At 44.1% G+C, this 26407-nt stretch overlaps 2 protein-coding genes across 3 annotated transcripts; one reads left to right on the top strand and one right to left on the bottom strand.

Moving 5' to 3' along the window:
- Window positions 1–795: 795 nt before the first annotated feature.
- Window positions 796–15031, bottom strand: LOC119464063 (sulfotransferase 1A2). 2 transcript variants are annotated; one of them, XR_007463175.1, is made up of 7 exons: window positions 14285–15031; window positions 13563–13774; window positions 11993–12119; window positions 10062–10156; window positions 8060–8243; window positions 3499–4424; window positions 796–3426 (listed from the first exon to the last, which is right to left on the bottom strand). XR_007463175.1 is itself a non-coding variant. In XM_037724883.2 (6 exons), exons 1-6 carry the CDS (start codon window positions 14718–14720, stop codon window positions 4279–4281), a joined length of 1200 nt encoding a protein of 399 aa, XP_037580811.1. In that variant the 5' UTR covers window positions 14721–15031; the 3' UTR covers window positions 796–4278. The 2 variants fall into 2 exon arrangements, 1 of the variants encoding a protein (XP_037580811.1); XM_037724883.2 differs by having other exon boundaries at window positions 796–4424.
- Window positions 15032–15223: 192 nt separating this feature from the next.
- On the top strand, window positions 15224–26407 carry LOC119464064 (UPF0046 protein C25E10.12). Its single transcript, XM_037724884.2, has 4 exons — window positions 15224–15742; window positions 19551–19755; window positions 24097–24323; window positions 25857–26407. Exons 1-4 carry the CDS (start codon window positions 15466–15468, stop codon window positions 25985–25987), a joined length of 840 nt encoding a protein of 279 aa, XP_037580812.1. The 5' UTR covers window positions 15224–15465; the 3' UTR covers window positions 25988–26407.

A 26407-nucleotide genomic window follows, 5' to 3' on the forward strand; every position in this document is an offset into this window, starting at 1 on the left:
TTTGGCGGTAATATGTGGCGGGTGCAAAGTTTTGCGAGCCGAGATGGTGGTGACTTCATGTGCGCTGTCTTCCCATGCGTTTAGTTCTGGAGGTCGCGTAATTTCGAGTTTTGGAGATGCATTTAAGAGAAAGGCGGACGAGGTGTTTGCTCGCCTGTGCCGGCGCTTTTCATGATAGCATCGTCCCACTGCAGGTGACACCATCAGCCACGCGTGCGGAGTGGACATGAAAGCATTGCAGGCTTTTAATGGTGCCACCGATGTGAAGATACTGTAGACACAGCATGAAAATGTTTATGTGGTCCCCGACTCTCAAAATTGAAAAAACTGCCACGGGCGGCGATCCTGTGGTCGGTGCTTGGATGATGACAACGACGACGGTGTGACTAAACCTTCGCACGAGAACGTGGCAGCCGTATTGGGACGCACGTGGCTTCCCAATACGGCACGCGCATGATGCCGGGCATCATGCGTGTGCCGTAATTCTTTGTTGAAAATGATCAATTTGCAAAGTCGCAATGCCATCTAAAGCCAGAAGGACAAAGTTAAGGCAAATCCATGTACTCATCATTCTCATGCTGGCTCAACCGCCATAACTGAAACTCTCGTAGACACTTAGAGTCAGTTTCCTTTAGTCATGTGGTGTAATAAAATATGTATGGAAGCTGGTGGCAGAGCGAGTCAATATTGTGGCCACTACACCGTCACCTTGCAGGCGGGCTCCAATCGCTGCAGGTACCTTGCTGCAGGAACATTACAAAACGAAGACAAAGATACAGCAAAACCAACTGTAAATTGTGGTATGGACGCTTTATTTATTTTAATAAATACCCTATGCACCCAAGACGCCTGTACAGCCCAACTACCAATGCCATTCCTTACATAAAAAATACGTGTTACATAACTGCACTGTTAAAATTTGACACTGTGCATCACTCTTCACCGGTGACTCCTTAGAATGTATGACCCTTGGCAAGACCAACAGGCATAATACTATTGACAAAGGCAGTTGCATGCATAGGAATCAGTTAAACAAAATTACTGATGACAGTTAAAACGAAGTTTCAGCAAACAGAGGGCTCAGGCTAGCCAGTGCACTTCCAATTCAAAAGATCACAGGGGTTAAACCTTGGCTCGTGAGCCACACACTACTTTTTTTGTCCTGTAGCTCAAGGCTGGCTAATTAGACAGGCAGCCATTATCCATGCAATATAAATATGGGCAACCATGCAATATAAGAATGGGCAAACTGCCTAGTTGGGCTTCTGCCCAACTAGGCAGTTTTCATGAACTTATGCAGTTGCCTCTTTCGAAAACCAGACAAGTGTTTTTTTGGCTGGGAGGACACATAGGTGGAAACTTGGGTGTAAAATGGTCATGCCTACTTTGTTTATCAGCAGCTCCTGAACAGCACTGTTAACTGTTTTGTGGCTCTATTGGCTACATTTGGCAAGCCATCCCAATTATATATGCCAATTAAAACAAGCACTGAACGTTCTACTCATCACATTTTCAGTGTTAATGGTTTGTTGAAGTTTGTGTTCCTTAAACCCCCTTCCCCAACTTACTTTTATTTTTAGTTTTTCTTCACTGAATACTGGCTGCTCGTTTATCTGCATATAGATGATTTACCAAATTAAAATTTAATTAGAAAACAATGCCCAAGTACTTCCATTTTGTGTGCACTTGTTTTCAATCATACTGTCTCGTTCAGTCAAAGACAATGCAGTTAATGATGACGGCCTAGAGTCTAGACCATCATCATGGGAGCCATTGCACTCGGCCATTTCTGTTTGCTTGGAGGAGACATTCCCTCTGTAAAATACCATGCTGTAAGCAGAAACAAAGATCTCAACAATAACATATTTCGATGCATTAAAATAAGGCTCATGGAAAATGTGAAGTAAGTAAAGTGAAGTCGAGAGTCTGACAAACTCTTGTCTGGTCAGGAATAACCACAGAAAAAACAAAAGCAGATGTCAATCCGAGGTGAAAAACTTCTTTAAAACTTGACGTTTTGCCAGGCAATACCCTAAATTCCACAGAAACTATAAGTTCTTCCCCCTCCAGACAGGCACATTAAATTTGCTTCACATGTTACTATCGGGTACTAAAGAATCCAATCTTACGTGACAAAAAAAAAAAGAAAAAAAGGAGAAAGTGTGCTTCACTTATGTTATTTAGATAAACTTATTTTTCGTTATTGTTCTCTCACAGCTGAAATTGTCCTGCATATTATGCATTAGTGCATATTATGTGCAGGCTTTTAGTGTACACACTTGGTATGGATGCTTCTTTCTGGCATGCAAAGCAGCAGTGCTTATCCGAGCTAAACTCAATCAAGTGTAGGATCTCTGTGCACTCATCCTTGAACAGGGGTGAATTAAGTTTCTTCAACACGGCACCACAAATGCCCTGCCGTGAGGATATGCCTAAGGCAAACATATTTCTTGACCTCCCTCCCCCACAGGCTTGTACATGTTCCGATGTTTACATACTAGAGACAAACCTCGACATAACAAACCTCAGTTTAATGAAATTTGCTATGTAATGAACTATTTCTATTTCCTGATCTCAGTTCCATTGAATTAACAAATCCTCAAATTAACAACATTCGCGATATAACAAAGTTTTTCACTGCAAGTACAACTTCGTTATATCGAGGTTCGACTGTACTATAATACCATAATTCTATTGTCCCTTATCACAGCGAGCTCATATTCTGTTTGTCACCACTGATTTGTATTTGCCTCTGTGGTGTTACTAATTATGCACTTTAATCAATTGGCCTGGTTAGCAGTTATAGTTACAAAGAGATTATCAGCACTTTAAATGCAGGAAATAGTAAACAAGCGTGTTGCAGGGCACATTTAGTTTCTTTCAATCACATTTCTGTACTGTGACTTCTGCAGTTTCACCTTACGTTGTGACCTCCACTGCACACGCACATGTCAGTACTGTGAGCTAAGTGGTAGAAAAGACAAGCTAAACATACTAGTACTAACTCAAATGCTACAGCGAGAACACCTTCAATTTTACAAGTATATCTCTGATGTCGTTAGTGACCCACTGATAAACAGGCTTTTTAACAATTCATAGTCAGGCAAGAAAATGGGACAGTTCATAATAAATAGCAGACTGTAGCAGACGAAAAACGAGATCCGACAAGTACATGCCCTGTCTCCATTTTGTGTGGTCTGTTCCAGTTTGCACTATCCAATATGAATGATTCGCAGCCCTATGGTATCAACTGTGCTCTGCTAAACTGCGAAACCCTTCAGCACATGGAGACACTTTTGCAGAAGGTGCTACACAAAATGAAGCAAAACCTTGTGGAAAATTCTGCAAGAGTTCTTTCCCCGGAGGACTAACTTGCCCCAACCAAGATGGCCAACCCAGTAGGAAAACCACTGTTGATGATGAAACCTGCTTGCCAGGACTAACTTGCCCCAACCAAGATGGCCAACCCAGTGGGAAAACCACTGTTGATGATGAAACCTGCTTGCCAGGAGACAAGCAAGAAAGAAGGCATGTATGTCAGCACCATTTCGAAGGCTCATTCCCTACACCCTGTTCAGGCATAGAGTTCAGTATATTTGTTGGGCCAAACAACATATGTAGAGAACTGTGCTAGTGTTATCTTCATAGGGCATGTTGGAAGCAGTGCAATGATGGAGTGCTTTAGCGGATCCATATACTTACTATAGTTTACAGAATACCAGAACACTGAGGGCATGGATGGCAGCAGCAACGCTGGTAACGACATCTTGTGGCAGTTTGTTCCACCATATAAAACATTTCTTTTTGTATCATGCTCCTCTCGTCAAAGGAAAATGATTATGCTGCAGCTTTCACTCTTACACTAGCACATGACTAGTGCACAGCCTGTCATGGCAATAAGAGCTTTGTGTGCTCTTGTTGAACTCGATGTCACATGATGGCACCGCCATATATGCTTGTCATGTTCATGTCTCCAGTATTCCGCAAGTGGCAGTACGTATACGGACCAGCTAAATCCATTATCACGGAAAGGCATGTTTGTTTCCAGCACCGAAGGAACATCAATCTCGACACAATATACTGCTGGGCTGTTTGCAACACATATCAATTTGAACACCTAAATTCTTCAAAAATCCTCCACAGCTGTGCAAGTTTAACAGTCCCAAGAAAACAACTGTGTTGGCCAAACGTTGCTGTACACTTGCTGTGTAAATCACAAGTTAGCTGTCATGTTCTAACAGTTTCACAATTGAAATTCATAAAAAACTATAAGTGGGACTAGACAGCATCCTTCTCAGCTTGCTCATCGGGCGGAAGCTCGTAGACAAAGGTCAGGTCCGTGTTGCCGAATTTTTCCTCTAGCCAGGCGTCCATTTGGGCATTCATCTCTGGTGTGAAGTAGTTCTTCCAGTCGCCAACGATTCCTGGATAACAAAATGCAGGAGACTGTGACGCTGCTTTTCCTTACCACATACTGCACTATTCTAACTTTTATACAGGTTTACAGTACTGGCATTTATGTAAATGGGTTTAGAATTGGCTAGTCTTAACTGAATCAAAATAGCAAGTTGGGCGAGTTGGTAGGTTAACATTTTTACGTATGTGTGCAAGCACGACACAGATGAGAGACAAGGCATTGACGACACGAGCGCTGACTGACAACTGAAAGTTTATTGCATGACAAATCATTATAAACACTTAGGTCACGTGGTGCATACCAGATATGCAAGGGTGCTGAGAAATCGGGCCATTAAAAAATTCTGTATTTGTTTATGGAGTGAAATAGACATTTGGTTAACACACGATGCACAATCTACGTGCATATGATATGCCCCGACTATCTCTTGGCTTGCACATAGATTCTGCCCTTACAGTCTCTGATTTTGGGACCTCCTCCTGTATATCATAATATTGTACTATGCCTTTTGTCTTAATAAACCTCCTTATTTCTTCATTCACATAGCTTCACAGTCTTTGATGCGCCAGTTGTTTGGATGGGCATACATCTGGGAAGTTTTCTTTTACCATGAAAGAAGCAGCACCAGTAGCGGCATTTTTTGCAGTTTCGAGTGCTTAAAGCACCATGTAAGTTCCTAATTTGTTTCATGAATAATGTACCTTTACAAGCCTCACAAAAGGGAAGTAAAAGTCAGTGTGTTCAACCTGCACACACAAATGCATACAACACCCAACTAGTTATGAAACCAACCCACAAGAATTGTAGGTGCAAAGTATGTTTCTGGAAACAATCCTGTTTTCTATGTTTGGTCAACACCCCTTTCCCCGCCGCTTGCTGCTTAAGTGCAGTGCTGCACCTTCATGGCAAGGCACATTTTCCCATCCAGTTGGGCTTCACTGCATGACAAGGTACACTGCCATGAAGCCGCCCTTGACGAGAAAATTCAGGTACAGCTCACAACCACACTTTGTACTTTGAATTTATTGAATTTTGGGAAGATCTATAGGCACGAAAACATGGTAACTGAACAGTGTAATCAATGATTGGCAGTGATTATTTAAGAATGAACTAACTGAATTTGTACCAACATTGCCGTGCTGAAAAAAGTTGCAGTTTTGCACGGAAGGCGAAGTACTGACATTGATAGCAAAGCACTTGACTATTACAGTACTAATTAACCAAATTTCAAAATTAACTTTTCAGTCATTATTTTAGGGCATATAGTGCAATTTACAAATTGGAGCTGGCACGCTTGCAGGGCATATTAAAAGGATTTCTGAACCTTGCACCAGTCTCAGCATATGCATTCACAAATTGTGTGGCAAAATGTGTGGTGTTCAGGTTAAATGTTTCTTGCACTGCTGATGAAGGCATTTTCCTCAAGGACGTCTGCAGAACAACAGTGCATTTTGCCACAAGTCTCATGGCGCTTGTCTCGAAAGTGGTGCTATTTGCAAAACTCTTTTCAAATGGACGTGCCGTAAGAACTTCACCAGCTTTGCATCACCAAGTGCGCTACATCCCCTAAACTGGTTATTTAAAAAGTTCGTGAAATTTGGTTAACTATGCATTTCGACTTCTGGTACACGTAATGTCTGCCTCCTCTTTGAGTAATCCAACTTAAGGAGTAGAATTGTGCTGCCACAAGCAATCTTTTAGAAATTCTATTAAGATCATGAAGGCATAAAACGCCCAGTACAGTCACCAACTGAAAATTTGAACATGATGGGGACCACCTAAAAATTCGAATAATTGGGAGTCTGAAACACTGAACCCACTAGAGAATAGGTAACTTTATATCCAAAAAAACAGACAAATTTGCACTTGGTCGTGCAAAGCTTAGGCACAGCAAAACTGTCGATCCTCAAGTCTTACTGGCTGCTACTGCTAGGTATTAACTTGGTTGCTGCTAGGCGTTAACTTGGTTTAACTTAACTACGAATGTAGGAAGGTATTCTGGAGCGATCATTTTTGGAGGTACCTTCCCTTTCACGACATTTCGCGTGAATAGCGGTGCACGCGTCGGCGCCTACGAGCGACAGCGTTCCTGGCATGCCACAAATGCAGGCAGGCTAACCAAGGTTAGCACGGTGCCAAGAACGCTGTTGCTTGCCGACGCCGAACGCGTTGGCGACATTTTGCGTGACTAGCGCTGCACGTGTCAGCACCTACGAGCGACAGCGTTCCTGGCATGCCACAAATGTAGGCGGGCTAACCAAGGTTGGCATGGTGCCAAGAACGCTGTTGCTTGCCAACGCCGAACACATTGGCAACATTTCGCGTGACTAGCGCTGGACGTGTAGGCGCCTACGAGCGACAGCGTTCCTGGCATGCCAGAAACACAGGCAGGCTAACGAAGGTTGGCACAGTGCCAAGAATCCTGTTGCTTGCCGACGCCGAACGCGTTGGAGACTAGCCGCTCGATATCAATCGGCCAGCTTCGCTGTGTCTTGAGCTTTGAGCGGCCAAGTGCAAGCTTCCGTTTTTTTTTTTCTCCTGGCTCAGCATGCCGCCGCGGAGAGAAGAGAGGCGGGGGTCGGGAAGGGAGGAAGCTGGCAAGGAGGAGACCGCGTGCGCATGCGCCGCGCCGCCCTCCTCTGCCCTCCTGGCTGCCATGGCTACGGCGTGGCAGTTTCTTGATACGAACCACAAATTACAGCTGGCTTAAACAGCTTCGCTGTTAAAAGTGGGCAAAAGCTTGTCATGTGTTGCTGCAAACGCATACACTTGCCTGTCAGCTAGTCAGTACGTATTTCAATCATTGTCATGCTTACTGCCGATAGATGAAAGCTCAGTCAATGTATGCACTGAATCTTCATCCTCTGGCAACTTAAACAGAGGTCGACTGTGCTCTAATAGTCGAATGATGGTGCATTTCTTTGCAACAATGTCTTGCACTTCCCTCACTTAATCGCCACCGTCATTGGCAAAGGCATAGAGGGTAGAGTGGCGCCACTTGAAGCTGCTCCATTACTCAGAGCAACAAAAATTAATAACAGCAATCAGTGAAGTCATCTGTGACTGTGTCACTATTTAATGCGTAAACAGACAAACACTAGACGCGTGAAACTTGAAAGAGAAACCACAGATACAGCATTTTCAACCTTGCGGCTTAGCTTGACATGTCCAATGGTTTAGGAGTGGCTGGCGACTGCTAGATCAACTACGTTTCGCTAGTCTTGGGTTTTAATAAGGTGCTGGAGACATGGCTGGTGACCATGCTGGTGATGTAGTAAAACAAAATTATGTTCTTTCCGCTCCACTCAGTGGCTAAATTAGCATGCAGTCAAACAGGCGGAGTATGAATCAACAAATGGTGCACTGTAAGGCGTCCGAAACTTTGGTCGTTCTTGTACATTAAGCCTATGAGGCCAGTGGCAGTGCCGAGAAGCTGTTCGAAGAGTCGAGCATGTCCAAGTTTGTGGTCTAGATAACAGCAATAAAAGAGGACAATATGTAAAAGGAAACAAACAAAAATACAGATGACATACAATAAAACAAGTTATCCAGAAATTTTCTATTTCTTGTTTCTGTGCTGTGCACTGCTCAAAATGCAAGCGTTTCAACTTGCCCGGTCTGCCATTCCATTACACAACCCACCTTTCCTCATGAAGCCTCCTTCCTGAAGGTTGACAAAGCCAAGCTTGCGCCAGTGCTCGTAGTTGGCGGCCGGGTTGTGCGCCATGTGCCTGAAGTTGCAGTGCTCGGCGATGGCCAACACCTCATCATCGCGTAGCGGCCGGCCCAGGAAGAGGGCTATTCTCTGGATCACGCTGCAGGCATCCTGGGTTCACGGTAAAAAAATTGCATGAGACGAGAACGAGCACAAGCGGACTGCCGCACTTGTTACGATACAGCCACAGCTTCTGCAAGGTACAAAGCCTGGGCTGATCCGTTCACACCAATGAACTCAACAGTGCAGCAGCACAATCGCACACAAACACAGAACGATGAATAATTTAGGACTACTTGATTTTCCTACTATAGTAAGTCACCACAGAAGCTGTGGTCACCGAGTGTCATAGGAACAGTGTAAGTAATTGCAAATGGGTTGTGACACAGCACTATCCCAGAACACAGCATCTAAACCTTCAGATGCCACAAAGCTCTCGCATAACGGTACGTGTGTCTCAAAGAGTTAGTTGACATTGAGTTACAAATGTACCTCGCATATAGAAAGTCCAGCCGCCAACAACAAAAATGGGTGAAAGAGCCAAATAAATCAATTCACTTATTTACTTAATTAGAGGAATGATGCACTTGAAGGCACATATTTGTTGCAGTGAGGATATTTAGTTGGTTCATTGCATAATTCCATAAAAAACATATCCAGTGACTGCGACATCTGCATTGGTAGTTCAGGTGGCTATACGTATGTACTGTCTCGTTATATGTGTGCTCTCCAGAGTTGAGCCACATTGGGCGATGATGTAGTTTCCGTGAAATGAAAGTATGCGAGACACTTCGAGAAAAACGACTTCTCCGGTAAGCAGATGGCATGGTATCCTAAACCTCCTGTCTGGCCCCCTTTCTGGTCACTCTCCCTGCATACAATTCGTACGAAAGAAAATGGTTCCTTTGCGCAATTTTCTTTCAGATGTTAGGAGCAGCCCAGTGGTTGCAATCAATAAGGAATGAATTAATTAATTTACTAGTTTTATGCCCCAAGACAATGTAGGGGCCATTGACACCGTAGCGTAACGCTCCACATTACCGTATTTATTTGAATATAAGGCGAGGCTTTTTCCCAGATTCCTTACCCTTGAAGTCACCCCTCGCCATGCAAGGCTGATAGATTCAGTTAGTCTTTCAATATGGTGGCAGCAGCACCACATTTTAACATTCCAGATATTAGATGACCAACACAAATTTTAGTAACTAATAAACCTTGGCAGGTGAGGCAGTACCATATTTTGGAGCGTATAACCCACACAGAAAATTTTAAAATTTAACGGTAAAGGCAGCGCGTGAACTGTATGCAAATTTCGCCTTTAGTTGTGACTTCATGGCACCTTATGGCGTGGCTTTACATCAGTGTGCACCACAATGTGATATCATAGCATATTCACATATAATCCGCATCGATTATTCCAATTATTTCCAGGGCTTCAGATTATTTAATATTTCGAGCAATTCCTGCCGAGTTTGAATAATCTGTTGGCTACTCGATATTGCCCTATATTAGTGTGGATACTCTGGTCCCCCAACTGTGCCCTCACCTAATGACCGTGACCGCCTTATAACTGAATACATATGGCATTATTTTTGTACGTACAGCCTATGGTATTTATTGAAAAACTTCTTGCTCTTTACCCCAACATTCTTAAATCCAAGCCACTTTTCCTGTATGCAGTCTACATGAACATGACAATTACTAGGTAGGTTTCTACAGATTCCATGACTAAGCTGTGCCTCTTACAGAAACAAAAACACAGAAATTTCATCACTGATAAAGTGCTAGCACATCTGGTAGAAAGGAATGACACCACTTCTGGTCTCACTGGATGGTTATATTGTGAGCGCTGAAGTGCTGGAATTCTCAGGGGGGGCCTGGGCCCCCAGGGCCCCCCCTCTGGATCCACCCATGGTGAGAGGACATTACCTTGTGGAGATCTTCATACGAGATGACGAGCACATTGGGATCATTCCTGTGTTCCCACCATTCGAGATAGTGCTTCCAGATGGGTCCGTAAGACACTGCAGGAAAGACAAAGCAAGATTAGCTCTGCAGATAGCTAGAGCTCGAATGCATTGAGTTGACATAGCAGACATTGTGTGCTTGATACACTAAGCTTAACATGCAGGTTTTCAATCACACAGCTGTAAAGATGTCCTCTATACAGAAATTAATATAGTACAGAATAATTAAAGTGTAAATGCTCAGGTTTGATGGTGGGACACCTTTCGAACTGAATGGTGAGGAACTGAGAACCACAATTGAACAGGTAAAACTTTTCTTTTTTTGACAGCATTTGTCAACTTCTTGTCATTCCGTAAACAGTTCCCAGTCATTTACAACTACTCTTCTGATATGTCTATTGTTACGTCTGGTGTACCTCAGGGTAGCGTGCTGGGTTCACTTTTATTTCATTATTTCTCATTTTCATAAATGACCTTCCCTCCGGTATTTCATCGATAATTCGGTTGTATGCAGATGACTGTTGTATACCGAAACATTCACACGCATTACGACCCTGTCACTCTTCAACAAGACCTTGATCGAATCTCGCATAGGTGTTTCTCATGGCAAATGACGTTAAATAGAGAAAAATGCAAGTTGATTACCTTTAGTCGAAAACGTATGAATTCTTCATTTAACTACATGCTTAACAACCCTTCGCTTTCCAACACATCTCCGTATAAGTAGGTATCTAGGCGTTCATCTTACACCAACTCTTTCATGGTCAACTCATATCAACACAATAACAGCAAAAGCATCCCATACACTCGGCTATCTGAAGCGTAATCTCTACGATGCTCCTCAAACTACTCGCAAGCTAGCACATCAAACATTTGTCTGCCCTCAACTTGAATATGCTGCGACCATTTGGTCACCTTACCAAACTTATCTAATCAATGACCTTGAAGCTATTCAGAACCGAGCCGCTTGTTTCATTGACAGAGATTGTAGCATACATTCTAGAGTAACAAACATCAAGATAGCACTAACACTCCCGCTTTTAGAAAAATGTCGAAGCTATTTTGCTTTGTTTATTGCACAAAATAATTCAAAGTGAGCATTGGTTTTCCTTGACCTTAACTCGTCCATTCCATTCATCAAGAAGTCTGCATAATGAACATAGCTTTCAACGTCTCTTTGGCAAAACTAAAATGTTTAATACATTAAACAGGCTATTAAATATAGGGAATGGTCTTTCTGACACGGATAGCTAATATATAGTTAATCCCGTGATTTTCAAACATGAGTCGAGTGCACAGTTTAAATGTCTTTGAATTGATTATGCGACTATGTCAGGTGAACATGTTTTAAATTGAATTACCTGTACATTTACAAATTTTTTACTCCAGTCTGAATTGTATAAACTGGAAATGACCTTTATCGCTAACTATTGTATAAGTTCCATTTTCATAATGGTGAATTCATGAATAACAAGATTCCTGCTCCTTTTCATTGTTTAACCTTTTGTAACCCCCCTCATGCAACACTTCACTTCGGAGCCTGTGAGGACCTTCAATAAATAAATAAATTTGTGTCAATCCATGCCGACGCTGATGATCAACCTGTTTTAAAGAAACGTTTTTACTTCATGTTCTGTTCTTCTCGTCAAATACAGGTGCACTGTCTTTCAAAACGCATCATTGTTTGAAGCCAGCTTTGGGTACATAGATAATCTGTCTTACTTTGACGTTGCGTTATACTGTTCTAAAGAGAACATTTAGAAACTTTTCATGACAGATGTTTCAGTGAAATAGGTATGGAGCGCAAACTTCTTACAGAGCACAAACACACTCCCAAGAGGCTTTCAAGCCATGGCTCTATGGCCTACACGCCAACTTGCCAAGGATACTTACCATGCCCTTTCAGGAACGATTCAAAGAAATCCTTGAAGCTTCCCTCATATCCCGTCTCTTTGATAAGCCTTGTGAAGTGGTATAGTGATACACAGACATCCTTGGGGTTCCGCATAATGTAGATAATCTGAGAAGCAAAGCAACAACATTCTGAAAATACAGTTCCTATCTATTTTCTTTTTCTTTCTGGGGCGGGGATGGGAGGGGGGGGGGTAATTTTTTACTCATAGTAGAACTATTCTGCTGTCTATGATCAAACTGCCTGACAGGCTGAGCTGCACACATCTCAAACACTTTTTTAAAGAACACATAGACATCGCAAGTGGCGTCTAGATGAATACCACAAGTGGCACTGCATTTCTAGCACATCGCATCCATGTGAATGGCGGCAATGCTCTAGAAAGGTGAACCACATTAATGTGACAAGAGAAGGTAGTCCAAGACAGGGAGAGTTGTCTCACACGGTGCATGGAAATGCCGACATATTGTTTTGAGGGTGAGAAGAAAGAAATTCACCAACGACTAGGATACTCCCTAATGCAAACTTTAAGCACAGCTGTATAAATGTTTTAATTTCGCTACATATTGGCTGGCAGCGGACAACTGTCTCGTGCGTCCTGTTGCAAACGGAGCGAAGTGTGCCGCGGCTGCCTCGCTAATCTGGAGATTGCGAGAGCCAGCGTGTGGGTGACCCGTGGGCGCGATCCACAGCAGCCATCGCCGACAAATCTACCAGACGACGCATGCTACTCTGGCGCCATCTCGTGGCCATCGTCGCTGCACTACGCTTTTTTTCTCACGCTTTCGCAATACCCTCCTCCGCTTTCCGCCTCGTGGTTCAGCTGCACCCCCTCTCTGTGTTCCTCCTCGCATCTTTTCTCCCTGCTTTCATCTTTCTGCTCGTTCACTTGGTTACGCCGCCGCCGCCAATGTTTGCTGCAGGAACAGGCGCCTAAGAGCTGCGCTCTAAAACGAGACGGCTGCCAGTGTGTGCTCTTCTCCACCCACCGGCAGAATGCCGTCACTGGAAACATCTTCTGGCTTGTTTCGAATGCAGAGAAATGCGCCAGATGTAAACACTGTTGCGTAAGCACATTAGCATGATGTGGTACGTTAGCAAATGCAATATGTTACTATTGTATTTATGTAATGACGGGACTACAGATGAACTGAAGTTGACCTGACAAATATTGTGTATGTACAAACTATTATGCTTTTCAATTTGTACCTTTGTGCACACAATTTAGCCGTGCCATTCTTTCCATTTTATCTATTTTCTTGCATGTATATTCCAAAGCGTACTGAAAATGAATGCCATATCAGGGTGTCAAGCCGCATTATTTGCGACTTTTTGTATGTGCACCTGACATCATCACATCATTGATGTCAAATAAAGGAAATGAATTGAAATCAGTCTAAAAAGTTATGTCTAAAATAAAAGAGACGAGCTGAGGCCATTCAAAGTATAGAAAGAGTTAAGCTTTTCGTGTCAGCTGAAAACCTAAACCAATGCTTGCTCATATGAGAACATGTTGTAAAAGACGCAAGCAATGTTACCAAGCAAGTGCACCTTTGGGTTTTCTGTGCGTATCGACTCCGGTAGCAGGGAGAAGGGGAGGTGTGTCTTGACCATGCGGGTGTCCGGAGAGTTCTCAATGGTTGAAACACCGGGGTAGAAGTACTCGAGGAAGGGAAACCGCTGCTCCATGTTGCGTTCTGACGCAGACCGAAAGTCAAGCCCCGTCACAATGAGGTAAACGATCTCCTGCACCCACGTCGTACCTGGATATTCAATGATGACCGTAAGCCACTCGGGCTGGCATCGGCAAAGTGGCTAGCTAGCTTGATACATTTGGGGCGCAAACACGCATCTACGTCAGTTTACCGTAACCACACTATTCTTCTATCCATCAAGGTTCTGACAAGAGCCTCTGATGTATAAATACATATATTGATAAATAAATATAGGAGATGTTGCAAAAATTTTTTCAAAGATCCACTGCAGAATTCAGCTGTTAGACAGTTATCCTTAGTACTTAGCGGAAGTGACGCGTTTCGGTTGGTATGCGCGCACACAAAACGAACCACAAGCGAGCATCTCGCAGAAGGAAGCAGCTAGCGAGTTCAGCCTTTTCAAATTCCCGAAATTGAGACCCGAGATAGGATTAACAGCAATAATACCGGAGCGACGGCGAATATCAACACTAGTTCTGGGACAGAACGTTAATAACAAACACAGACGTCACCTCTACGCGGCGATCACACCAGACAACCACCGCCATCCGCCCTCACCAGTCTTGGGAAACGACACGACGTATATGTCGTCCGGCCTGGCCCTGAGCGCCTGGACCCTGGGCAGCGACCTGATGACCATGCCCGGGAACACGTAGCCGCGGTAGTTGTAGAAGTACATGTTCGACGCGTAATTGTCGTCGCGGGGCAGCATCACGCACTCCCGGAACAGCTCGCTGTGCTCGGCCTGCCGCCGCCGCTTGAAGTACAGCGCGGCCGCCAACGTGCCCCCGAACAGCGCCGTCGAGAAGAGCCTCTTGGCGAGCCTGTACCGGCGAGCGTCGTACCCTTCACCGTTGCGCGGCTGCTGCTGCTCGCAGTAGAGACGTCGCGGCCGCGCAGTAGTCGGAATCGCCGTGCGACGGCATATTTCCGCGACGGACCGCCGAGGAAGCGCTATCCTGAACACGGTGGCGGCACTTCTAGACGTCAACATGACTGTCAGGCCGACGACGGTCGAACCGTCACGGTCACTCGAGTTGTTAGGTCAATGTAGACAGCTGTTTTCGGACTGTGACACGGACGACTGTGACCCCGACGTCCGAGACAGCGACGGTTCAAAGTGTCCCAAGAAGGACGACGCGGCGAATGCGGTGAATCGATAGCCGAGTCATCGACGTCTTTTTGCTGAGTAGCCGATGCCAAGGCTTGCTTTCAGTACGGAATCAAATCCCGTTCAGGCGAACGATGTCGTAGATCCCAATCTGAATTTCGTGGGCGCGGCCATTAAAGCAACCACAGCACCGCAGTAAGTAATAAAAGATAATTTAATAAGCGCATAAAAACTAAATAAAAACTACGCAACATATTTTATTTTGTTAAAAATTTACTGCTGTTAAGATTACGCTTAATTGTTATCATGGCAGAGAGTGCGGGATTACTATAGTGCTTGTTTTGTCAGCTGGTTTAGTTCGTGTGTTCGTCAGTGCTCGTGTGGGGTTCGCCAACCTGTGATCCCGTTTTGAAATGCGTAAAAGCCATGCAGCTGCTCCACCCCTTCGCTTCCCCGCGGTGACGTCAAAACGTCCTCGAGATGCGATCCCCTTATCGATTTCCAGCTGAACAAATCGCTGGCGAGATAGGTTCCCCATTCATTGCTCTTGGAGCGACCGTTGTTGCGAAAACGAAACTTAGCTAGGGCGTGTGTGTGTGTGTGTGTGTGTGTTGTGTGAACGCGAAAAATGGGCAGCGGTTCCGTGGCTGTTAACCCGTTGACCCACGACTCCCACACGGCGTGGAATCGACTCAAGGCGACCCAGACCGTGCGCGCCGTGACTCCACTTCCTCTGGACACGCCGATCAAGAATGACGCCGTGCGTTTTGTGTGCGTATCGGACACGCACAGCGCGATCGAGCACATGCGGTACCCGATACCCGACGGGGACGTCCTGCTCCACGCCGGCGACTTTACGAAGAGGGGATCGGCCAAGGAAGTGGAAGCATTCAGCGCGTTTCTGGGTGAGTTGTATTTCCTTTCGGATGTGATGATCACGTGGAACGTTTGTTCGGAAGTCGCGCTAGTCACCATCACTGTCACGTAGTCACTATCGCGTAGTGATCGAAGGACGAAATGGCCGGGTACGGCGCTAATCAAATCTGCGGTCTGATCATTACGCGTGTGCAATTACTGAGCCGAGAACAGACTCCGTTTCAGCGCTTTCAAATTGCGCGACACTTTCGTTATTTATATATCGAAAAAATTATATATCGCCCGCGCGTCTATAGAAATTTCCTCCGTGAAATGGAGAGTAGCAGTGTTACCATTGGTCTTGCTCGAGAACATATTGTTTAAATGCTGCAAGTGGTCGTTGCGCAGACCGTCTTTGATGACAGATATGTCTGCTTTGTACATATATATCGTGCATTGGTAAATTCGGCAGATTTGTATTGCATATGTCTGATGAAATATACTAACATATCTTGTGTGTGTTGGTAATGTGAGCTTGCTGCCTGCACCTTCCTTCGTTCATAAATTCGTTCAGAGTAAGTCAAAAAAGCAGCTTCATTCTTTTTTTTTTTTTAATAACTTCCTGTCATTCTTTTTTTTATATAACTTCCTGTTATGTTTTATCTAGTTGATAACTGTGATCCACTTAAAATATGTTGTCCCATCAATTTCCATGCAAATAATTGGGTACCATATTTGGCACCTTACTGTAGAACATGTGACTTAATAAGAACTCAAAGCCAAGTATCCTTTATATATATAATTCATCATTCCATGAACGCTCATTGGTTTCTATCAATGCACAAGTCGTGCTTGCATTTTGCTGATAACTAGTGTTCTGCTTTGTGTGGGTGATAATAAGTGCACTTATTTGTTTTCTATTACTGATAAGTTATTCTGCTGCTTGCAGGATATAATGGGCCAATCAGTGTGCCTTGTCTAGGCATTGTTTGTCGAAGCAAAATCCAGGGCCACACTCTCAGTCATTCACTTTTGGTAATCCTCTCACTTCTGCGTGATGTACCGAAACACGCAAAGCCTTGCTTTGGTGACAAGCACTTGTCGTCCATTGGCGTGGGGCACAATGTTCATACCGCCAATTCTGACAGTGCAGTTGGCAGCAGTGTGACAGGCCACGCTGCTCAAGTGAAGGAAATGTTGCGTAAATTAGAGTGCAAGGCATGTACTTTCTTATGGTTGTGCGAATAGTAATTTTTGAGACTCGACCAACCAAATATCAAATACTTTTTGGATAGTGTCCGACTAGTGAGCAGCTGTTTTCACCATCTCTATAAAGTGATGTTTGCATCCTAGTGTTAAATATAATGTTAGCAAGTTTGTTATTACATGGCATGCTATGAAGCCTTGCTTATTAAAAGCCCAAATGGAACAATTGGAAACAATAAGTATAGTTTGCTCGTGTGCCCAGGATCATTTGGAGAGTAAGTAATCGTGATTTAGCCAGTAAATTCTGCCTTCCTGAGTGACGTAGCTTGTTCCACTCTGAAACTTCTGATGTATTATGCTTACTATGGACTGTAGGGATTAAATTTGTCATACTTGTGCTCCAAATTTGTTTTACTGAACACAGTTGACAATGTTGAAATAATTTAGAAGGATCAGAAAATAGTTTGTTATTACAAATAGTGAGTGTTATACCCGTGTCACACAGGCGTTTCGAAGGCCTTCCAACCGATAGTCAGTTGACTCAAAGGTCAAGTTCGAACTGCTACACGAGCGGTTTCGAAGGCTGTCTAGTCAATAGTCTATCGAGTCAACGGAGCACTCCACAACTCTATCGAAATCTCGATGGCCTTTGAGCTACGGAAGCGGAAACAGCGCGAACTTGCCCTCTCGTTCACAGTGTGCTCGTAATCATGGTTAGAAAGAACAAATCGAACCAAAATGCTCTAAAAACACTATATATGAGTGTTATTAATTATTCAATAAAGTATTTTTACCACTTGACATGTGCAAACTGTACATACTCTCGACAACAGCGATGTGCTTGTGTTCATTCCTTTGTCCATGTTGTCTAGTACACTCTCCCTCTACTCAATGTGCTGCCGGCTGCCGTCATATCGCCGCCATTTCGCCGTATAAACAAACATAAAAGAAATTATAGTGCCTTTAAGTGGTTTTAATGTTGTTTAACTTTTGGTGACATGAAAACGAAAATAAAGATCCGCAGCGCCACGCAATTTTGCGAGAAACGCCTGAACCACTCAACGGCCTTTCAAATGTGCCGTGTAGCAGCGTGACAACTCCTTTGAGTCGATAGAGTTGTGGCGTTTCGAAGGCCGTTGACTGGAAGGCCTTCCAAATATGCCGGTGTGACACAGGTATTATATTCGACCACCTAATCGAATAGGACAGTGTTCGATTTGTTCTTTGAAAGTTTTAGATGTTCTCAAACCCTGCTCTTCTTTGTCAAATTTAATTCTGAGCTGGTGTTTCTCGAGATATGGTAAGTAGCAGTTGTGGGGTACAGCTTACCGTTTCCCGTCTGTAGCGGGAAGCAGGACAGATCAGACAGGCTAATGACACCGCACATTTTACTCGCATATTCAGGGCTACCGTACAGCCGGTTACACAACAACAACCGTTGGAAGCATGCAGGCCTCCTACTTATATGCGCACATGCCAGTGGCATGCATGTGCCGACATAGATAAGGAGAGCGAACAGATCGAGTGCTCGAGGTGTCCACTAGGCGGCACCCTACACTGTGTGTAACTGGGTGCTTTACTTGTCTGCTTCATCCGGAACAAATAAGAGTGTGTGTGCATCAACGCCGGATAATACAGATTTTGTTGGAATGAAATGCTGGGCCCTCTATCACTATAACAGTAGAACACAGTGCACGCGACAGTGACTTACCCTGACAATGGCAAACGCTGGCACCGTTTGGTTGCAGCAAAATAGACTTCTTTTTTTTGTTGTATCACTCGGATTTGGCAAACAAATTATGTGGAAATCTGCAAGGTGGAGGAAATTTCATGAAAGGGGCCACTTGATAGCAGGAGCATAACCAGGGCAGGAGACATACTGGGCATGTGGTAGAGTCTCTAGAACTTGGAAAACAACTGCCATTACTCATTCCACCAGGACTAACACATGGGGCAGAAGCTTGGTGGTTAACAAAGAAGCTTGAGAAGAAGTTAAGGACTACACGACAAGCAATGGAATGCAAAATGATAGGCATCACGCTAAGACACAGGAAGACAGCAGTGTGTATTAGAGAGCAGATGGAGGTAGGGCCGATAGTATAGTTGACATTAAGAGGAAAAAATAGAGCTGGGCAGGCCATGTAGTGCTTAAGGCAGGTAACTGGTTGTTACGTAGCACGGGTTGTATCATGAGGCGATATCGACAATATCACTTTATTGCTGTCACAAAAACCAAAGATGGAATGGGGCAAACTGGCTAACTTGAGTATACAACTATACATATATACTTCTGTACCTGGGAGATGGTGCTCTCCATAATCAGGGTCCGCCGACCATGCTCAGTTTATCCGCTGAACTCAGCGGCCAGGTTCAGTACACAACACTGGTGGCCTGTTAGAGTTACAGAATGGATATCAAAGGAAGGGAACTGCAATCAAGGACAACAGAGAACTAGGTGGCGGGGTGAAATTAGGAAATTTGCAGCTGTAAGATGGGGGTTCAGCTGGTGCAAGACAGGGGTATTGGAAATCGCCGAGAGAGCGCCTTTATCCTGCAGTGGACATAAATATAGGCTGGTGGTCATGATGATGATGATGGCTCTTTAACCTGTGACTGACTCTAATTGCTTCTCTGTCAACCTCGCTCGTCCAGCTACCCTTCCACACAGGCACAAGTTCGTCATAGCGGGAAACCATGAGCTGTCCTTTGACCCTGTCACTACTTGGTATACGAAATCTCGCGCACAAGCTGCGCTCGACGAAGCTGTGGCCCAGGTCAAGCGGCAACTAGTCAACTGCACGTACCTGGAGGATGCCGCGGCCACTGTCTGTGGCCTCAAGGTCTATGGCTCGCCTTGGTGGGTGCCTCATTGCATACACACACTAAAGATGAATGCAAATTCAAGCAAAAGTAGTAGATCAGTGTTCCAATGTGTCTATAAGCATCATGTTGAAGTAAAGCTTTCTTTATCCTCTCTGTCAAGTATAGATTCAGCCCGAGTGGCCCAATGAAGTAATTTGGGAGCTTACACTGTTTTCCAGCTTCATCATTTTTTATGTTTCCACTGCCTGTTGGTCCAACAGGAAACAAATAGGCAACAGATAAATAGCTCCTGCCTGTTTGTCGAACAGGAAACGAGTAGGCAACAAATAAATAGCTCCCACCTGTTGGGCCCTATTGGTACCATTATGAACCTATGGATCCTATTGACCCTTTTTGCGGAGCAGTTTGTTTTAGAGAAACGAGATGGCACTCACGGCGGTGCGCCATACCTCTCCTCAGCGACTGCGCACGAATACGAAACCATTAACGCTTTTACCTTGCTTCTGTGCGATCAGCTGTCGGAACTGCAACTGAGTTTTCGCTAACACACTGTGCTCCAATCATGCTAGATTGAATCATGTGGATTGAAGACGTGAATACAAATTCAAGCAAAAGTAGTAGATCAGTGTTCCAATGTGTCTATAAGCATCATGTTGAAGTAAAGCTTTCTTTATCCTCTCTGTCATGTATAGATTCAGTCTGAGTGGCCCAATGAAGTAATTTGGGAGCTTACACTGTTTTCCAGCTTCATCATTTTTTATGTTTCCACTGCCTGTTGGTCCAACAGGAAACAAATAGGCAACAGATAAATAGCTCCCACCTGTTGGACCCTATTGGTACCATTATGAACCTATGGATCCTATTGACCCTTTTCGCGGAGCAGTTTGTTTTAGAGAAACGAGATGGCACTCATGGCGGTGCGCCATACCTCTCCTCAGCGACTGCGCACGAATACGAAACCATTAACGCTTCTACCTTGCTTCTCTGCGATCAACTGTCGGAACTGCAACTGAGTTTTTGCTAACACACTGTGCTCCAATCATGCTAGATTGAATCATGTGGATTGAAGACGTGTGCAGTAGTTGGCTGCAAAAATAGTGACTGGCATGTTAAGGAATAGAATGAATCTGTGTGGCCAAGTTCGCTGACCGCTGCTGCAACTGTCCAAACGTGTTACCGGCACTTCATGATGTACGGCTTTCCTCGAGGATACAGAAATTTGCTCATCCGCTAGTCTTGTATCGCTAACCTTCAAAAAAAAGGGCCTCATCCCCCGAACGTCGGCAAGAGTGAGTATCACTCGTTAAATAATGACAAAGGGACTAGCGCCGCTTCCTGTTATAGTAAGTTTCGCGCATGTTATCCATACACATCTGTCCCAAATGGCAGGAAAACTTGCGGCCACTCTATCGCCGATGTATCAAGAATAAGTGAATGGGCGCACACTTGAATATATGCGCGCTGTATACGCACAATAAATGACGGACTACACCTATGGCGCACGAATTGTCGAAGCTGAATGTTTTGTGACGGTCCACAAGAGTAAGCGAGTTACTAGCTGTAATATGTATTTGCTACAAGGTATTCCAATGTACAAAATAGTTACGTTTCAAGCCTTGTGCGCAGCAAGAACAAATCTATCGGAACTGAGCACACCTGCGATCGAGCGATTAGGCAGAAAATAAGCAGATAGTGGCCACACCGAGGAACTTCACTGAGTCAGAAACTGACCAGCCACTGCTTCAAAATATTTGCTGAATAAAGAACAAAGAGCAATTAAAACACACTAATCCTGACTGAATTCATAATCGGAAAGCTTGGATAGCTTGGAATACATATTTAGCCCCACTTTTAGAACAAGCACCATATACGCTGCTTGCGCCGTTTGGACATAGCTTAATCAGCTCCGAAGTCGCTTTTGCATGTTGTCTGAAGCTGTGATCAAAGCATCGTGTCGTCCACATAGTCACCGTCTACGATATCTCCGAAAACAAAGGTTTTCTAAGCCGCGCAGGCGTCATACACTTCCATTGTAAACAAGGAGGCAACGGAGGCAGTTGAGGCAAGCAATGGATACGTCACCACGTTATCAAACATGGCAGCGCCCACGGGATCGCCGCAAAAAGGGTCAATAAGCAACAAATAGCTGTTATCTGTTTGGCTCTATTGGTGCAAGCAGTGGCGCACCGACGGGGGGTGATTCGGGGGTTGTAACCCCCCCCCCTGAGGCCGACTTAACCCCCCTCTTTTGTTAAACGCCTTTTCTTTCCTTACGCATTTGAGTACTGCAACTAAGATGTAAGACGCGCAATCGTCTGCACACTCGCAAAAAGCGCATTTTTTTTGACAATTTGCCGTGCAGAAATCGAAATTAGTGCTGTTTAGATGGTATTGGCAAACTGTCAACCCCCCCCCCCCCTGGCAGAGATCCTGGGTGCGCTACTGGGTGCAAGCCTATTGGTGCAAGCCAGTACAAGCCTATTAGTCATCAGAGTGGCAGTTTGGGCACGTTAGTAATCCATAAGAATGTTAAAAAGTGCAAGTAAGGCACGGACAAAAAAGGCACAAATACATGCACACACAGGTGCCTGTGTGTGTGTGTGTGTGTGTGTGTGTGTGTGTGTGTGTGTGTGTGTGTGTGTGTATACGTGCCTTTTTCGTCTGTGTCCAGTTCACACTTTACCTCCTATTAGTCCTATATTAGCAACAAATAGAGCAAACCTATTGGACCTTATTGGTAACAATAGAATCCAAATAAAACCCGCAGAGTTATGACAAGTTATCTATAGAAACCATAGGACTGCTCTATTTCACCAATAAAAAAAAATCCTGTTGGTATTTTTGCTAGGGTGCTGGGCTTGGCAGCAGTAAGACTGTAAAGAGAAGGGGTTTGTGCTGAGTGGAGGAAGATGGGATAAGATGTAGTAAGTGCACGCTGATTGGTTGGCACAAGCAATGACATCATCTGGGTTGCAGTGGCGAAGTGGAGACAGCATGCGTGCTGGGGGTGGCACGATGCGCCTGCGTTCAGTCAGCCACAGCGGTGGAGTGGGTGCAAAAGCTTCGCTTACACCAATTCCTACAGTGTGTGGCCCCAAGGAAAATTGACCTTTTCTATGTAAATGTTGAAGGTACTTGGCCTGTTTGTTGGTAGGGTGATTTTTGATAGGGGTAGGGGTTCATGAGCAGCAGGAAGTTGTCAGTACGAGCGCTCAGTTCTGAAGCCCATGCAAAAATATTTTACCAGCAACTTTGCTTATGAGCAAATGAGCAAACCCCAACAAGGCAACAAAGGCAAAAGGTGTCTGCACACACATAGCAGACACCTTGAAGGATGGCTTCTCCATGGCAAAATGCAATATGTGGAGAAGCTTGCTCCTGCAATGTCTTTCATTTCACAGGTGATGGCAAATGTACTGCCTCTATAAGTTGCGTGCAGACTAGTAAGCTCATCATTAATGGAACTTTTCTGCACTTTGCTATGCCTTTTCGGATACAGTGGCACATTTAAAGCAGAACTTATCTCACACTCACATGAAGACATAAATGGCAGTAATTGCAGGTGATTAAGTTTCAGTGATATGCATGTCTGACTGTGTTGGTGCAGCCATGTGCCTTCTTTTATGAACAATCACTGGGGAAAACAGACCAAACAGCACCGGTTACAGATATGCAGTAACCTGCGATACTATTCCTAAAACTAAGAAAAAAAGAGTTTGCATGTACTGCTGCTTTGTTCCCTCTCAAATTTTATTGCAGGATTGCATTTTATGGTCCAGATGATTCAACATAATTTGGGTGTCACAGGGGCACTTTCGATCGCGGCCCCATGGAGATCATATTCTCAACCACGATTGGCTCCCTGCCACAGCTTGCGTAAATAGGGATCAGAATCTTTGCCATGATTGGCTCCGTGCCGCAGCTTACGCAAGAAAGCCTATCGCAATTGAGAAATTTACAATACAACATGTCTGCTACCTGCATAAACACACACTCTGTTGAAATTGATATTGTATAAACATAAATCTCTGTTATTATTTATGTATGGATCCAAACTAGCTTGTTGCTAATGGTCAAGATGCTTCTCATGTTTTTTCATAATTTTTGTATCCTTTTGGCAAATAAATTCAATTCAAATTCAATTATTATCGGAAGTGCACAATGTGACTCCTGTATAACACATGGCACAGTTACCTGCCTGGTCTGTCCAGAAAAAGTTGCGTAGATAAAGGGTGTCGATGAAGTTGCCTTCATCTACACCCCTTCGCCTTCTAAGAAGCTAGTTGCTGCCGAGGTGGCAGAATCTGGTGCGACCACCTGTTAGCAGTGACACCAGTTCGGTGACATGCCTCTCCTTTTGTTACTGTGCTTGCAGGCAGCCGCGTCACAACAACTGGGCCTTCAACCTCCAGCGGGGGCAGGCGCTGCTCGAAAAGTGGAACTGCATCCCGGCTGACACGGACGTGCTCATGACACACACTCCGCCGGTCGGCCATGGCGACTTCTGCGTCCGGAACCGGCATGTGGGTTGCGTGGAGCTTCTGAACGTTGTGCAGAACCGGGTGCGGCCACGCTACCATGTCTTTGGCCACATCCACGAGGGTGAGAGCACTAGCTGCTCGCTTTCTTGCCTGCAGAGGTCTTATGCTGCGTCTCAACTGAATGTCTCATCATTTGCTCAGTTGTGTACCTGCAGTTGTTCCTGTTTGGTTCTCTCCTATTGTCTTAATCTTTGCTTCATTAGATTCCTATCGGGTTAATACTGACAAAAAGCTACTCTCATGCAATAACCTACACAGAAACCAACAAACTACTGAAAACTTGCTAAATAAAGATCACTATCGCCGCCTCGTGCTTAGATTGTTGTCGTAGCCTTGAATCATACAGTGAAGGTTGTGATTTCCACCTGGCGCGCAAGCTTAATGTTTGATAATAACAGCTTCTTTTCGAGCATGTGCAGTCCTTTTTCAATTTCCAAGCAGCCAAATGTATCGAATTAAACGCGCAAGGTATTGAAGGTCACGACAGTGTCTGCAAACGCGAGTGTGGGGCAACCGCTTGTGCCTTTGTCCACCTCCTCTTCGGTTTCGACGTTATAAGCCATACTGAGATTCAGTGATGTCTGACACACGCTGCGAATTCACCATTTTCAATGGCGTCATGTAGCGGTCGACGTAGGTGGCACCACCAATGTTGCGTCGAAGGCGTGCCGTCAGTTTTTTGACATAACAAACGAGAATGGGAACTCAAAAAATGGGAAGCTGATACTCGTGAATCTATAGGAACTAAAAGGGAGCAGCGTTTGAGAGCATGAGAGCTGGGAAAACGTAACAAACGGGAACATGTCAATGAAGTTTTGCTGTATCGCGGGCTGACAACCAAGGTGCGCGTGCGAGAATGAAACCATGCATATACCATCCACATTAACCATGCAGAACGCACTTTGTTTCGTCACCCGTCAGTGTAGCCAGACTTCTGTATGGTTCAACATTGATACAAAAAAAATTTAAACATGCACTCAAAATTTACCAGCTTGCTTTGGGACGCATACAGTTTAACATGGAATGCATAATTTAAGCTTGAAAGTTAAGTGTCATGACACCTTTAAATGAATACATAGCGAGAGTAATTGCTGAAGTGTGCCAATTTGTTAAAATTATTTATGCAGTAGGAATATTTTTATCGCTAATAAAGATGATTAATTGGGCGACACTCTATGCACACATGCATCTTTATTGTTTATTTATTTATAAAATGCTGTGGACATGGAAGTCCAAGCAGGGTGAGCGTTACAAAATGCGGATAATTACAGTAGAACTTTATTCTAATGAAGTCACATGCAACACAAAAAATACCTACATTACATCCAATATTTGTTATAAGCATATATATTACACGCTGATATTGGGAAGAAACGTTATATTAGATTTACTTCGTTATATCCAATCATTCATTAGATCTGTGTTTGTTATAGTGAGGCTTGACGGTAATATGAATTGTACAAAACACTGCACAAGTAAAAAATGCATAGAACTTTATTACAGCTTATGGGGCAATGATTGAGTCAGTTGATTATTTTGTGTTATTATATATAGTCCTGACTGTTCTGCTGTCAACTTTTGTTCTTATCGTTAGGTCACGGTGCGACAACTGATGGCGAGACGGTATTTGTGAACGCGGCCATCTGTGATGTTCACTACCAGCCAATCAACGCACCAATCATCTTTGATGTCCCGCTACCAGAAGGTGCTTCTAAAGGTTGCTGATTGAACTGGCCAATGCTTCAAAGAAACATTTTACAAGATATTCCTATATTGCGTGTTTCTGCTGGTCACTTTGCATGCTGTTGAGACAATGTGGCAGTGGTATTTCTGAAGTACAGATTCAATATTTTTGTGATCCTGACTAGTTCGTTGCTTTAGTGTCTGTTCCTATGTGTGATATATTTGAGCTTTTAACTCTTTCGTTACTGCAAGAAATGTGCTCATTTTGGGTGCTTTTATGTTTTAACATTTTATTTCAGTGACGTAGTTGGCTCAATGTATACTGCGATACATAAAATTATAGCTTTGAATGGATGTGTAGCAGTAATAATTGCTCAGACAGTTTTTGAGAATTGTTATGTGAAACTTCAAAGCACCACCTTAAGAAACATGAATGAAGGTAATAATTTGCTAGTTCTAGTT

Source organism: Dermacentor silvarum, chromosome 9 (assembly GCF_013339745.2).
Source record: "Dermacentor silvarum isolate Dsil-2018 chromosome 9, BIME_Dsil_1.4, whole genome shotgun sequence".
NCBI classification, from domain to species: Eukaryota; Metazoa; Arthropoda; class Arachnida; order Ixodida; family Ixodidae; genus Dermacentor; species Dermacentor silvarum.